At 36.1% G+C, this 15,869-nt stretch overlaps 1 protein-coding gene across 1 annotated transcript; it reads left to right on the top strand.

The window, feature by feature from the left end:
- Positions 1-5,158, top strand: LOC145624563 (telomere repeat-binding protein 2-like). Its single transcript, XM_081677616.1, has 10 exons — positions 1-278; positions 1,065-1,250; positions 1,355-2,195; positions 2,281-2,415; positions 2,563-2,625; positions 2,720-2,799; positions 3,067-3,308; positions 3,451-3,756; positions 3,854-3,917; positions 4,369-5,158. Exons 2-10 carry the CDS (start codon positions 1,173-1,175, stop codon positions 4,540-4,542), a joined length of 1,983 nt encoding a protein of 660 aa, XP_081533742.1. The 5' UTR covers positions 1-278; positions 1,065-1,172; the 3' UTR covers positions 4,543-5,158.
- The last annotated feature ends 10,711 nt before the right edge of the window (positions 5,159-15,869 follow it).

The raw sequence follows: 15,869 nt of genomic DNA on the forward strand, positions 1-15,869 counted from the left end.
CAAAAAGGTTGGGTGGTTTTCAGAGGGTTTTGGCGATCAAGTATTCTTGATATATAGATAAAGGAGAGAGAAACCCACAATTTTTTGTAGAGAGAGAATTTTACCATCAAATTTTTTTTTGTTAGAGAAAAAAAAAAAGCTAATCATGGATAGAAATTGGAAAACGTGAAGGATTTTCTAGAATTTTCTTAGTTTTCTCCGAACAAATTCCAAATCTTACACCCACCTAAATTTTCTGGGTTTTACAGCAAACCAACAGAGAATTTGAAGTTTTAAAGGTGAGAGATTTGTAAATTTCTTTGTTACCCATCAAATGTTTGTACAATTGGTTGCTGTTTTTTTTTTTTTGGTGATTTTTTTCTTCATATAATTCATTTGGTTTTCAGGGTTTAATTGGGGGTTTGGGGTTTGATTTAGGGAATTCTGGTTACAATCGGTTCGATCTGAGGCAATGCAGATTTTCTGGGTTTTGAATTTGATATTATGTTGAAGATCTGGGTTTTCTTTGAAAGTTGTGATCTTTATACGGAGTAGTAATTTCCAAGGTTGAAAATTTCTTTTTTTTTTTTTTTTTTACAGAAAATTTGGTGGTAACATCGTGGGTTTTAGGGGTTTTATAAAAAAAAAAAGGCTTCAATTTTGCTTTTCATCCTCCCAAAGGGTTTTAGATCATCAATTATATGTTTTTTTACTTTCCCTTTTTTTTTTTTCCAGTTAATTTTTGATGAAAAATAATTCATGGGTATGATCGAACAATTTGTCGTATAATAGTTTTAAGCATAGTATGTTCATGTATATTACTATCTTAGGATGTTGCTATAGTTTAAGGTTTTGCTGTTTTGGATGATGAAATAACTGCTTCCTGATTGATCATGAAAATTGCGTTTTGAATTGGGCTAACTTGATTATGATCATCAATCTATCAAGTTGGTGGGCCCTAATGAAATATGAATTTTGAATCTTTTTCTTTGATAGTTTGAATGATCATTTTTGTGATGTGTTTTGGATTTTTCTGTTTACATTTTTGTGTTGTGTTTGCTTTAATAGACTCTTTTGTGCAACAGAATTCATAGAATTGGCCTTGGGATAAGATTTATTTTCGACGCGATTCGGTTGGGTTGGTGCTGATAATAGCATTGAATTGAAGACTCCTCTGGTATGTTCTCCGCGATATGTTGCAGAAGAGGTTAGATTACGGATTCAGTGGATATCAGGTGCCTTTCATCCCTAGAGCTGCGAGGTCTTCTAGGGTAAATTCACTTCCTTTCAATTATCTGTTGTATTAATATGCTGCACCATTTGATCCCCTTCACGAACGCTGAGATTTTGTTATCTATATAAACTCGAATTTCAGAAGAGACGCCCGATTCGTGAGAAAGTTGTTGCTGTAGACAATCAATTGTGTGCGTTTGATTTATTGGCTACTGTAGCTGGGAAATTACTCGAGGGAGAGAGTTCTCAGAATTTGCCAATCGAAAAAGACCAGCTGGGCGATATTCAAGATGTCGTTATGCAGGAACAAGATGAGGGCACTCTGTCCCTGAAAGACGAGCATTGTACTAAAGGCGGCAATGAAGTTGCATCCCTTAATTTGGAGCTTGGATTACAGGTACATGACCAAGGTTGCGATGTGAAGGAAAATTCTGGTCCTCAGAATGATTCTTCTCCAGCCCCAGTCTCTGTGATCACTTCGTCTCATTGTACAGAGAAGGATGAATTTCTTGTTAAGATGGATACGAACGATGACAAGAGTGATTTCTGTAGCCTTTCCAGGAACACAGAGGGTTTCGCCCCTGGTCACACCGATTCTTGTACTCCTAATGTGAATGAATCTGTGGAAGAACATGATGGCAAAGGAGAGGTATTGTCTGGCAACGGGCTTGATATGCACTGTTCTGAGGATCCTGAATTTTTCGATGGGATTTCTCCTGCAGTTGCCAGCTCAGATTGTAGTATTAAACTGTCTTTAGGCGTGGATCACTACCCTTGTGTTTCACTTTCCCCTCGTAGGGATAATAATGTAAAAGTAGTTACTAGAGATGATGACGAAAATTCTTCTGAGTGTACTCAACCTAGCACTATGAAAGCTGCTAGGTTGCCTGCTCGTATAGGTGACCGTAGAATAAGGAAGCTGTTGGCTTCCAAGCATTGGAGATTAGCTTCAAAAGTTAAGGATGGAGATCATTCCGATACTGGTATCTTAATTCTCCTTTAAAGTTATTTATTTGCTCTAGCATCATTTGATTGCTTGAAGGCTGATGGTATTTGTTAAATTTGCAGGATTACGCTGCATTTACCGCAGCAGGAGGACTGGTTATAAGCGTCCGAGATCTCAGAGGATCTATCCTTTTAAGAAGAGGAAGTTCTATCACTATAGCTCATTATTGAATTCTGATGTGGATGATGGATGTAAAGGTGTGTATGATGTTCTTGATAGGGCCATTGATCAAACTGTCTGTTCTTTCAGTGCAGTCAGGAATAGAGTTGTGGCCTCTGGTACATGTGTTGTTTATTATGCATTTATGTGTCTCAAATTGCTGCTAATTATACATTGTCTTGTAGGTAATGGTTCTTCATCATGTGTTGCTGGCCAGAGCACCTCCTTTGCATCCAGGGAATCCCACGGTATGTCATCAATCGATGGAGCAATTCATATCGAATTGACTGAGCATTGCATTTAGAGAGTTTATTTATGTGAAATGCTGTTCATTTTCCTCAGTGAAGCTGAGGATCAAGTCCTTCAGAGTGCCGGAGCTTTTTATTGAGATGCCTGAGACAGCTACTGTTGGATCTCTTAAGGTAAATTGATTTTGTATTCTGTTTATCTGTAACTGGTATTGCCTTGAAATTATTTTGCCTGAGTTTGATCTTCCCTTTTGCATATGCAAGTGTTAGGGCCTGTTTGCCTTTAGATTATTGAGATGGAAAATACTTGTGGGATATCAGATGTTTTGATTTATGAGTCTTACCCTGTGTATTTCAACTTCTAAGCAAACTCTTATTGATTCATGTAGTTGATGAATGTTAGAAAGTTGCACCTGACATTTTTTTTTTCTCTGATTCCAGAGGACAGTAATGGAAGCTGTGACTGCCTTACTTGGCGGTGGACTACGTGTTGGGGTGCGCCTTCAAGGAAAAAAGATTAGAGATGATAATAGAACACTTGTGCAGTCTGGTATATGTCATGATGATAAAGTAGAATCTTTGGGTTTCACCCTGGAGCCAAACCCTTCACATATCAGCACACCTGTTTCTTCCGAGGATAATTCTCTATTGCTTTCTACTGATTTACCTCAGCCTGTATCAAGGTAAGCTGTTGGGTTTTTGTTGTCACAGGTTGCAGAATTATGTGGAATACTCCATAGTAGTGTGCTTTTAGGTAGCTATCTATGGTTCTTAGGTTCTGGATATAGGTTTGACAAGCTTCTACGCCTTGTGTTCTCTATTCAGGTGTCCTACGTTGAGTGCTAATAATCAAGGTGCTTCTCATGATCATCCTGTGACAAATTTGGGAAATTTTGTAGAAAGTGATCATGATTCAGCACCCTCACCTGCTGAAATCACAGCAGAGAAAGGGTCAGTTGATTCTCGGGCTCTAGTTGCCCTCCCCGAGGGTACTCCACAAGCATTGGCCGTTGTTCCATCACACCAAAAATCTAAGCGATCCGAGATGGCACAGCGTAGAATTCGTCGACCTTTCTCTGTAACCGAAGTTGAGTCATTAGTTCAAGCGGTGGAGAAGCTTGGCACTGGAAGGTATGTTTTTTCCTTTTACTTCCCAAAATTCCTTCTTACATCGAAACTCTTTAAAATTGCAATTATTAATTAATTTTGCGATTGGGATTGTAATTAGGTGGCGGGATGTTAAACTAAGAGCTTTCGATAACGTGAAGCATCGAACCTACGTTGATTTGAAGGTAATAAATTTCTTGGCAAGCTATAGAATCATCTTGCTGGTTATTTACCTTGTTTTGATTAGTCTTGTTTGGTACTTCACTCTATCTATCTGGACCCACGTAGTTTATTGTTTATACTCTTCAACAGTCGGTACAACAAATTGTTGCGTGTATTAACAATCAAATCATTGGGATGTCTAATATAATTATATACTAGTATAATCTTTTATTTGCCGCAAGGAATCTTTGGTGGTTTCCTCCACAAGACTTTATGCCTTTTCCCCCTAACAAACTAATGAGTAATGACACTGAACAATTATGTGATCATATAATATGAAACAAGTGAGATCAATACATCATCTGTTGCTTTTGTTAAATGATAAAGATGTGCTGTTTGTTTTTCATTAATTTATGCGCTTTTGTGGTGACTCACGTGACGAAAGGCTTATCGGTTTTTTTGGGTAAAAATCAGGATAAGTGGAAAACATTGGTGCACACGGCAAGAATATCCCCTCAACAAAGGAGGGGAGAGCCTGTTCCTCAGGAGCTGCTGGACAGGGTGTTAGCTGCCCATTCTTACTGGTCTCAACAGCAAGCTAAGCAACAGCTCAAACAACAACCATCCGACACTTGCCTCCTCCTTTGAAACAGTCAAGAACATGGGAGGTTACTGGTGGTGGATATTGTGGATTTTTATAAATATATAGAAATGAACAAACATATATTTCAGTTTTAGATATGGTATGTCTAGATTTTAATTTTCTCTTCTGACTTTATGTTTATGATGATGATGATGATGATGATAATGGGTTGTGATGTAAAAAGTAGTGACTGGGGGAGGAGTGAGATTGAAGCGGGAGGTGTTCCGTAGGAAATTCATGTAATTGATCTAAGGCTCATTTGCCACGACCTCCATCTCCGTGGTTGGAGAGGGGGGAATCGCTTGGCGCTTGTAAATGGTTGACGAAATAAGGGCTATGCTAACGGAATTCGTTTGCACTCCATTTCCTCACCTCTTTTCCGAATTTGGAGGTGTTTTTATTCAATTCTAGGGAAATAGGGATAGTTGGTTGTAGGAGTAGTTTTAGATGATTCACTTGTTTTTAATTGATCTTGGAATTCTATTGTAGCTGGTCTTACGTTGTTGCTATTGTCTGTTATATTATGCTTAAGGCTCACTTCACATGTAAGGTTGATGTAATTGAACATTCACTTCAAATGTAATTGATTTCATTTCTTATTTAGATGAAAGTATTCTTATTCACCATCACTTGAGTATATCTTACACAGATCTTTTAACTTCTCTACTTCAAAGTATCTAACACGCAAATATTGAAAATGTCGTATTCTTGGCAGCCATCAATTATCGAAAAGTCTTTATGATCAATGTGGTTGTAAGCTCATACGTAGTACTACATTAGTATACCATTTATGGTGTAAATTGCAGGAGAAACGAATATACCAGAAAATAAACAGACAAGAAGTGTTGAGATCCTTTAAGATGAAGAATTGGAAATCTGGGAAAATATTTAAGTAAGAAAACAACAAAGTAAAGTGCTTTAAAAGGCAGTGTACCTAAAATCATAGGACTTTCTGGCCTAACACTTAACAACAGTAGGTAACAAAGTTGGGCAACCTGGATTAGTTACTTAATACTCTTTATCTCTTAACAAATTTCACACGTGCTTCCACGTGCTACTCTGTTAAAGACCCACAATCTCATTACCTAAGCAATTATTATACCACAGCCTGATTATATTTTTAATTCATACAAGTATTATACAATTATACGTAGTTAGTGCAATAAATAATAATAATATAATAATAATATAATATACGTCATAACAATAGATAATTTAATTTTATAATCTTTATCCATATTTGCTGGATATTTTGACAAATCTAATAAAGGGTTTGTGTCCAAATCAAGCGAGATCAAGGTGACAGATTCTAAATTAATTGTAGTAAAAAAGGAAAAAAAAAAAAAAAATCTTACGCTTTGAATCGTACCATTAACTACGTAATTTAATACAATACGTTAATTTGTTGAATTACTCCGTATATTGTAGTGAAATAACTAAAAGACATCTTTTATCATCAATTATTTTCATAGAGATTTTGTACCAATTCAATATTATGGATCATATATTGAGTAGACTTATTTTTTATGATGTTAGAATAATAAATTAGTATAATATCTTAGATATTGGTCGGTCAAAATTAATTAGTTGTGAATATTGTATGACTTTTTGTGAGTTGGAAAAGAATATTCGGCAATAATTTATTAAATTGGATCTAGATGCTCGGTGTTTTAATTCGGATAATAAGAGAGATAGACCACTTATATCACATTCACCTAAAGCTTTTCTGTCACTTTCAATAGTTGTTACATCAAACGGGTGAATAAGTCACCATAATTAATCAAGTTTAAATAATTGTAGTTATGTCAAGGGACTCTTGTCTCTTACGGCCATATTGTAATGGCTAGTCTAGTACTACGTATAATTTTTACAATTTCTAAAACTTTTATGGTTTAGAATATTTAGTATAAAAAAAATAAAGTTGTGGCTAAAAAAAAGGAAAAAAAAAAAAAAGTGCCAAGAGATGTGAAAAATTTTAGCCTCTAATTTTATACAATTACAATTATGGTTCAAAAGCATTGACAAGGTGGGTCATTGGTGGTTATGTCATAAGATAAGTTATCGGTTTCTTTATTTATGGCCACGATTTTACATTGATGGTGCCATAATTATGTCATCACCAACTTTAGTTTATATTGGTGTACATTATACAAGTTTATACAGAGTAGTGTTTTTTTTAGATAATGAAAAATACAATTACAACATCAATTTTCCAAGCAAAGCTTAGTGGAGTTGGTGACGAACTTACCTTGTTACTTTGAATTCACAAGTTAGAGCCCCACCAACTACAAAATGCTTGGGAGTAGGGAATTCCTTTATTTTCCCAATATGATTCTATAAGTACTTGTACTTCTTCCGTTTTTATTTAGTTGACGCGTTTGATTTAGGTACATATATCAAAGAGAGGAGAGAGAGTGAGAGCGAATGAAAAAGCAAGTGGGGTAGCTTGTAAATGCAAGGTACCCCAAAAGGAAACATGTCAACTAAAAAAAACTTCCTAAAAAGGAATATATGTCAACTAAAAAGAAACAGAGGTAGTATATTATAATAGTCAGTATGATATAGTGTAGCATATGGCCAAAAAGAGGCCATCTATTCTTATTAATCGGCAATTTTAGACATTTATTGAATTATCACTTACAACAAACTTGATCTAATGCAATTATCTTAAATTATTATTATTTTTCCTTTTTTTAGGGTGTGTTCGTGATCATGTTTTGTTTTTAATTTCTGTTTTTTGAAAACAAAAATCCAAACCGAACAGCTAGAAAAAATTATTTCTGCTTTTCAATTGTCAATTTTCAAAATTATAATAATTTTAATATGTTCCATCAATTTTGACTCATTAAATGACATACTATATGACTTTGAAAAAAAAAAATTACAATAACTCAAAAAGGCCATTAGCAATCAAATTATAGTTAAACTTTAAAAGAAACAAAAGAAAAAAAACGAAAAAAAAAAAAAAGGAAAAGAAACAAAGTTGGGGCATCACTGCACAGGTTGGCCCAAGCCCCAACTAGGCAGATCCATCAAACGTTGATTAGTCATAAATCCTAATGCCCAATACCTTATGTCTTGAAGTGATGGGTTTTTATCGGGCTAAGCACAAAACTTATTGAACTGCTGGCTCGTTAGCTGTTGCTATATGTTGAAAATGGACATACTGGTGTTTCTCTCCATTTTTATTACACTAAACTTTTACGGTTTTACCTGTCTAGCTACGGACGGAGTAATAATCTAAAATGAATTATTATGTTTTTATTTATTTTTTTCACGGAGTTGAGAAATCATGGACGGAGTAATAATCTAAAATGAATTATTATGTTTTTATTTATTTTTTTCACGGAGTTGAGAAATCATGGACGGAGTAATAATCTAAAATGAATTATTATGTTTTTATTTATTTTTTTCAAGGAGTTGAGAAATCATAAATGGAACTATCAATTTAATCTCTTTGAAAAATGCTACTTGTACGGTTTCAAAAAAAAAAAAAAAAAACTACTTGTATCGACAGCTGTCAATTCGAGTAAACGGGTCGGGTTTGGGTAGGGTAAGAGGGGGTCGGGTCAACTCGGGTCGAGTCAATTCAAATTAATTCCATAACCTATGTGGGTCGGATTTGGGTTGGGTCACGGGTCACGTCGGATCACGTCGGATCATACTTCTTATCGGGTTTAGGTCAGGTTAATAACAGGTCGGGTTACATTTGGGTCGGGTGAACAATAGGTCGGGTTTAATTCGGGTTTTCACGGGTTAAAATGGGTTAGGGTAATTCTCGGGTTTGAGTCGGGTTCGATTTAAGTCAATAATTTGCGGGTTAGAATCAGGTCAGGTCGTTCTCGGGTTTGAGTCGGGTTCGGTTCAAGTCAATAATTCACTAGTAGAATAAATGTAATGAGAAGTCCCAAATGGCAAGCGGTTATGCAATTCCGCTTCCAAAATTATAAATGGCAAGCGGTTTGGGCTGAACCGCTTGCATAATTGTAAATGGCAAGCGGTTTGGGCTGAACCGCTTGCAAAAGCCCAAATGGCAAGTGGTTCGTACCGTGAACCGCTTGCCTTTTAAAAAAAAAACCCTACCCATTTTAAATACCAACTCCAGCCGCTCTCTCTCTTCCTCTCTCTCCTCTCTTTCTCAGTTCTCAGTTCTCACTCTCCCCTCTGCCCTCTCAATCTCTTTCGTTCTCACTCCTCCCTCAATCTCTTTCGTTCTCACTCCTCCCTCCATTTCTCACTCCCTTCATTTCACTCTCCTCTCTCAATCTCCATTTCTCATTCTCCTCGACCAAAACCCGCATAAATTTCAAACAAATTCGACCAAAACCCATATAATTTCGACTAAAATTCCGAGCAGCTTTGGAGCAAAATTTCGAGCAATTTTTGAGCAAATTCGTGCAAATCGTGTGGGTTTTCAAGTTTTTTAGGTCAAATTCGACCATGAAAACTCTAGATCTAGTGTTTTCATGGTCGAATTTGACCTTTAAAACCAAATTTTCAAGTCAAAATTGGTGTTTTTCTTGGGTGGGTTGCGGGTTAGGGACGGTGGAGGTGTGGGGTGGTGGGTGGGTACGGGCTGGCTGGAGGTGTGGGGTGGTGGGTGGGTTACGGTTTGGGTGGAGATGTGGGTTTTGTTTGGGTAGGTTGTGGGTTACGGAGGGTGGAGGTGTAGGGTGGTGGCTAGGTACGGGGTGGGTCAGGGTCAGGGCTTCTGGTGTTAGTGAGGGTCGTGGTGGGTGGTGGTGCTGATATTTGTGGGGGTCATGGTGTGGATTGTGGTGGGTCGGTGGCGTTGGTGGTCGTGGCTGGTGTTTTTTTTTTTTTTGAAAGTATATTTTTTTATTTATTTTTATATAGAGCTAATTTTATTAGTTGTATTAATTTTATTGTTGTATTAATTGTTTTTTCATGTAAATGTAATATTACAACAAATAATTAATAAAAATATTAATGTTTTTACATATATGTGGTTTGTGTATCAATTTATGTGAAAAAAACAAAAAAATAAAAAAAAAAATAAAAAAAATTTAATTTTGTATACCCATAATGGGCAGCGGTTTGGCGCCAAAACCGCTGCCCTTTCTCTAGTAATGGCAAGCGGTTCGGAACCGCTTGCCATTTAAATGGCTATTGGCAAGCCCCCTAAGCGCATGCGGTTCAAAACCGCTTGCCATTAGGGGGTTTGAACCGCTTGCCATTACGTTTATTCTACTAGTGATTTGCGGGTTATAATCAGGTCGGGTCATTCTCGGGTTCAAGTCAATAATTTGCGGGTTATAATCTGTTGTGTCATTTCCAAGTTGGGTCATTCTTGGATTCAAGTCGGTTATATTCAAGTCAATAATTTGCAGGTTACAATCAGGTCGAGTCATTTCCAAGTCAGGTCATATTCGGGTTCCACTAACTATAAAATAGATAATTATCATTTTTATCAAGCTAATTATTTCCTTTGAATATAATATATATATAATAGGGAACTATAGTTTATAATTTAGGAAGATAATTATCTCCTTGGACCATACAACATATATATACTACTATATTTAACTCTTAAATTGGAGGATGAAGCTCCTTTTTTTTTTTTTGTTGGCCTGGACCGACTTGGTCACCCTAGACAAAATGCTTTGATAGACAATAATAAGGTGGTCTAAATTGCATTTAAGGTGATTTGAAATCGGATTAGGAACAATTTGGGTTGAATTTTTGTCGGGTCAATAACAAGTCGTGTTGATTTTGAGTCGGATTAGTAACAGATCGGGTTGAATTTTTTATTCGGGTTAGTAATAGGTCTGATAAAATTTGGGTCGAATTAATAACAAGTCGGGTTGAATTAGGGTCAGGTTTATAACAAGTCAGGTTGATTTCGAGTTGGGTTTGTAACAGGTTGGGTTAAATTCGGGTCGGGTTAGGAACGGGTCGGGTTGAATTCAGGTCAGGTTAGTAACAAATCGGGTTAAATTCGGATTTTGACGGGTTAAAACGGGTTTAAGTCAATTTCGGTTCAAATCGGGTTCAGTGCAAGTTAGTTAAATTGGTCGTTGTAAACCGGTAAATCGGTGCAAGTTGTAAACTGAAAAATTGGTTGTTTAAAAGAAAATTGAATGGTTCAACACACCCAATTGAACTCCCAGAGGGTATTAGGGACCATGGTAAATATTTCGGGAATTTTTATTTTTAGGCGAAAAAAAGTCAAAAAATTCCAAAATTAAAGGCTAATATTCACGTTTTTTGAGAAATTTTGAAGGTTTCGGGGCCCGGTGTCCAAAAGTCTTGAATTTCTATGGGACACATCTTGGGGTCATATAATGTCGTTTAGAACCATATATGATCATTATTTGTTGTCATAAATGTTCGTGGTAGGCTTGAATTAATGAAATCGGTTCAAGTTGTAAACTGGTAAATTGGTTGTTTAAAGGCAAATTGGATGGTTCCACCCACCCAATTGGACTCCTGAAGGGTATTAGGGACCATGATAAACATTTCGGCAATTTTTATTTTCGGGCGAAAAAAATCAAAAAATTTCAAAATTGAAGGCCAATATCCACGCTTTTTGAAAAATTTTAGAGGTTTCGAGGCCCGGTGTAGAAAAGTATTAATATTTTAGGGGATACATCTCGGGGTCATATATAACGTTTGGAACCATATATGATCATTATATGTTGTCATTAATGTTTGTAGTAGGCTTGAGTTAATGAAATCCGTGCTAGTTGTAAACCGGTAATTAAATTGGTCGTTTAAAGGCAAATTGGATGGTTCCACCAACCCAATTAGACTCCTGGAGGGTATTAGGGACCATGGTAAACATTTCGGAAATTCTTATTTCCGGGCGAAAAAAGTCAAAAAATTCCAAAATTGAAGACTAATATCCACGCTTTTTGAGAAATTTTGGAGGTTTCGGGGCCTGGTGTCGAAAAGTCTTGAAATTCTAGTGGATATATCTCGGGATCATTTAATGCCGTTTGGAACCATATTTGATCATTATTTGTTGTCATAAATGTTCGTGGTGGGCTTGAGTTTATGAAATCAGTGCAAATTATAAACCGGTAAATAGACCGTTTAAAGACAAATTGGATGGTTTTATCCACCCAATTGGACTCCCGAAAGGTATTGGGGACCATGGTAAACATTTCGACCATTATTATTTCTGGACGAAAAAAAGTCTAAAAATTCAAAAATCAAAGGCTATTATCCACGTTTTTTGAGAAATTTTAGAGGTTTCAAGGGCCTGGTGTCGAAAAGCTTTTAGATTTTAGAGGATACATCCCGGGGTCATATAATGCCGTTTGGAACCATATATGATCATTATATGTTGTCATAAATGTTTGTGGTAGGCTTGATTTAACGAAATCGACGCAAGTTGTAAACCAGTAAATTGGCCTTTAAAGGCAAATTGGATGGTTCTAGCCACTCAATTGGACTCTCATAGAGTATTAGGGACTATGTTAAACATTTATGCAATTTTTATTTCTGGGCGAAAAAAGGTCAAATATTTCCAAAATTAAAGGCTAATATCCACGCTTTTTGAGAAATTTTGAAGGTTTCGGGGCCTAGTGTCAATAAGGTTGAGATTTTAGGGGATACATCTCGGGGTCACATAATGCCGTTGGGAATCATAAAGGATCATTATATGTTGTCATGAATGTTCGTGGTAGGCTTGAGTTAATGAAACCGGTGCAAGTTTAAACTGGTAAATTAGCCGTTTAAGGGCAAATTAGATGGTTCCACCCACCCAATTAAAAATCTCGAAGGGTATTAGGTACCATGGTAAACATTTCGGCAATTTTTATTTCTGGGCAAAAATAAGTCAAAAAATTCCAAAATTACAGGCTAATATCCACACTTTTTGAGAGATTTTGGAGGTTTCGGGGCCCGGTGTCGGAAAGTCTTGAAATTCTAGGGTATATATCTCGGGGTCATATAATGCCGTTTGGAACCATATATGATCATTATTTGTTGTTATAAATGTTTGTGGTAGGCTTGAGTTAATGAAATCGGTAAAAAATTGTAAACCGGTAAATTGGTCGTTTAAAGGTAAATTGGATGGTTCCACTCACCAAATTGGACTCCCGAATGATATTAGAGACCATGGTAAACATTTCGGCAATTTTTATTTCTAGGCGAAAAAAGTAATAAAATTCCAAAATTGAAATCCTCGCTTTTTGAGAAATTTGGGATGTTTCGAGGCCCGGTATCGAAAAGTTTTGAGATTTTAGAAGATACATCTCGGGGTCATATAATGTCGTTTGGAACTATGTATGATCATTATAAGTTGTCATAAATGTTCGTAGTAGGATTGTGTTAATTTAATCGGTGTAAGTTTTAAACCGGTAAATTGGCCGTTCGAAGGCAAATAGGATGGTTCCACCCACCTAATTGGACTCCCGGAGGATATTAGGGACCATGGTAAATATTTCGGGAAATTTTATTTCCGGGCGAAGAAAATGTAAAAAAAATTCCAAGATTGAAGGCTAATATCCACGCTTATTGAGAATTTTTGGAGTTTTCGGGGCACGGTGTCGAAAAGTCTTGAAATTCTAGGGAATACATCTTGGGGTCATATAATGTCATTTGGAACCATATATGATCATTATTTGTTGTCATAAATGTTTGTGGTAGGCTTGAATTAATGAAATCGGTGTAAGATGTAAACCGGTATATTGGTCGTTAAAGGCAAATTGGATGGTTCTACCCACCCAATTGGACTTCCGGAGGGTATTTGGGACCATGGTAAACATTTCGGAAACTTTTATATCTGGGTGAAAAAAAGTAGAAAAAATTCCAGAATTGAAGGCTAATGTCCACGTTTTTTGAGAAATTTCGAATGTTTCGGGGCCTAGTGTCTAAAAGCATTGAGATTTTAGGGGATACATCTCGGGGTCATATAATGCCGTTTGGATCCATATATGATCATTATATGTTGTCATAAATGTTCGTGGAAAGCTTGAGTTAATGAAATCGGTGCAAGTTGTAAACTGGTAAATTGGCCGTTTAAAGGCAAATTGGATGGTTCTACCTAGCCAATTGGAGTCCCGGAGAGTATTAGGGACCATGGTAAACATTTCGATAATTTTTATTTTCGGGTGAAAAAAAAGTAAAAAAATTCCAAAAATAAAGGCTAATATCCATGCTTGTTGAGAAATTTTGGAGGTATCGGGTAGATTTGTTAGTTCGGGTAAATGGGTTGGGTTTTGTTAGGGTAAGAGTGGGTCGGGTCAACTCGGGTTGAGTCAATTCAGATTAATTCCATAACCTATGCGGGTTGGGTTTGGGTTGGGTCATGCTTGAGTCGGGTCATACTTCTTATCAGGTTTAGGTCGGGTTAATAACAGGTTGGGTTACAATCGGGTCGGGTGAACAATAGGTCGGGTTTAATTCGGGTTTTCACGGGTTAGGATAATTCTCAGGTTTGAGTCGGGTTCGGTTTAAGTCAATAATTTGCGGGTTACATTCGGGTCGGGTCATCTCCATATCAGTTCATGTTCGGGTTCGGGTCTCACATACTCGGGTCAACTCGGGTCTAGGGTTGGTTTCTGATCGGGTCAGGTCGGGTTTGGGTCACCATTTTTTCGGGTTCAGATGGATCGGTTAATAATCGAATTTGAGTCGGTATTTCGAGTCGGGTGAAGTTTTGACAACTCTACTGGTATCAATAGCGGTTTTAATCGTTCCATCGTGAAAATGACAGGCTTTGATTAACGGCTCAGAAAATCACATGTAAGGTGGTTTTAGACTTCTAATTCAAAGGTAATTTTAACAACTACGGGATATTTACAAAACCGCTATAAATAATAAAACTATATAATTACCAACTACGTTGGCCAAGTTTTGTTAAGGATATATATAGATTGTCAAAGATAAGTTTCTAGCACATTGTTTTACGTAGAAGTACTATATCTCTAGTGTTAAAAGGTGATTAGTTTCGAGATTAAACAATGGTAAATTGATTACTAAATTTCAACGATGTTTATTGATTTTCACCATGTGCTCTGTACCTTTTCTTTATAAACAGTGGACGTTAATTATTATGTCAAAGAAAATCTGGTACAGTATAGTCAAAATACTGGAACACATTGTACAGTAGCGATTAATCATGAATGCATGATTGTGATAATTGATTAATATACTCCAAGTACAATTTGATATTCCTCAAATATCAAATATTCATTGGTTTACAATCAAAGTACTAGTATATCAATTAGATGGAAACATTAGTAGATTTTAATCATAAATTTGTAGACAATATATTGTATATTAACAAATAAAATTAGCCATTTCTTGATTCAAACATATTATTTTCCGCAAAATAGCAGGACATGTTTCTATTCTTCATAGTTTATTGATAATCAATCAAATCTAAATTTAAGATTATGTGCAGTAATGATGGTACCAGAATATCGCAAAGAATGACATCGATTCATTGATTCCTTCAAGGGGGATGAGGCTTGGGTGGTTGTCAAAGAAGTGAGGTTTGGACTTAGTTCAGGTTTGACCTGAGCATGGGCCCTGTTGACCAAGCCCTGTCAATTCTTTTGGACTTTTGGTATTTACTAAAACTAAAAACTAATCAATAATTTGCTCATGGCCTGCTTTAAAGATCTAATGTTGTCGTAATAACCTGTTTTGCAGGTGGTAATAAATGACGATAATGAGATCGAAGTTCAATTGTAATTTGAGATTTTGAGAATGAAGTTATCATCTTAATGTCTTTGGTAATGAAATGAACCATATCTTTAGCTAGACATGTTTTTAAAAGGATATTTATAACTTTATAAGGCTTTAATTCTTTTTTCATTTAAAACACTCTGTAAAATGATGAGATTTTATCAAATAACTATGAGTAGATAAGTTCTTACTTTTCATTTTAAAAGTCGCAATGAGAGTACTACGTTTTCTGTCGCATTCTCCTTATATATGAGTGCCAAGGACTGAGCTTAGTGGTGACGACTATATTTAGAATGGTCATTGGTGTTATCGCCTAGGGCTCAAGTATATTAAACAACGGTGCTTCCTATAAAAATGTCTTTGATTATGTAGCATAAGTGACCTAAGATTAAATCTTAAATAATGCATTTTTAAGGTTCAAATTCAATGTCATGCACAATAAGACGAAACTTGATGACAAAAAAGCATAGGATTATCGTGCCTTATGAAAATGATTCCTCCTAATACTTTGACCAAGCAAGTGCATGCATCCAAGCAAATTTTGCAGTAGTTAATTTCTAATCTCATCAAATCACAAGAGAAATTAATTAAAGCAGAGGCCTAATCCCCTTGACTATGACAATAATATACTTGATCGTAATAATAATTAACTAAAGATAGCTAATTCTAA

Source organism: Chenopodium album, chromosome 3 (assembly GCF_948465745.1).
Source record: "Chenopodium album chromosome 3, dcCheAlbu1.1, whole genome shotgun sequence".
In the NCBI taxonomy this organism is placed as follows: Eukaryota; Viridiplantae; Streptophyta; class Magnoliopsida; order Caryophyllales; family Amaranthaceae; genus Chenopodium; species Chenopodium album.

Coding starts and splice junctions, on each gene's coding strand:
- LOC145624563 (XM_081677616.1), top strand. CDS start 1,173: ATGTTGCAGAAGAGGTTAGATTACGGATTCAGTGGATATCAGGTGCCT. Junction 1,251..1,354: donor GAGCTGCGAGGTCTTCTAGG/GTAAATTCACTT, acceptor CTCGAATTTCAG/AAGAGACGCCCGATTCGTGA. Junction 2,196..2,280: donor TGGAGATCATTCCGATACTG/GTATCTTAATTC, acceptor TTAAATTTGCAG/GATTACGCTGCATTTACCGC.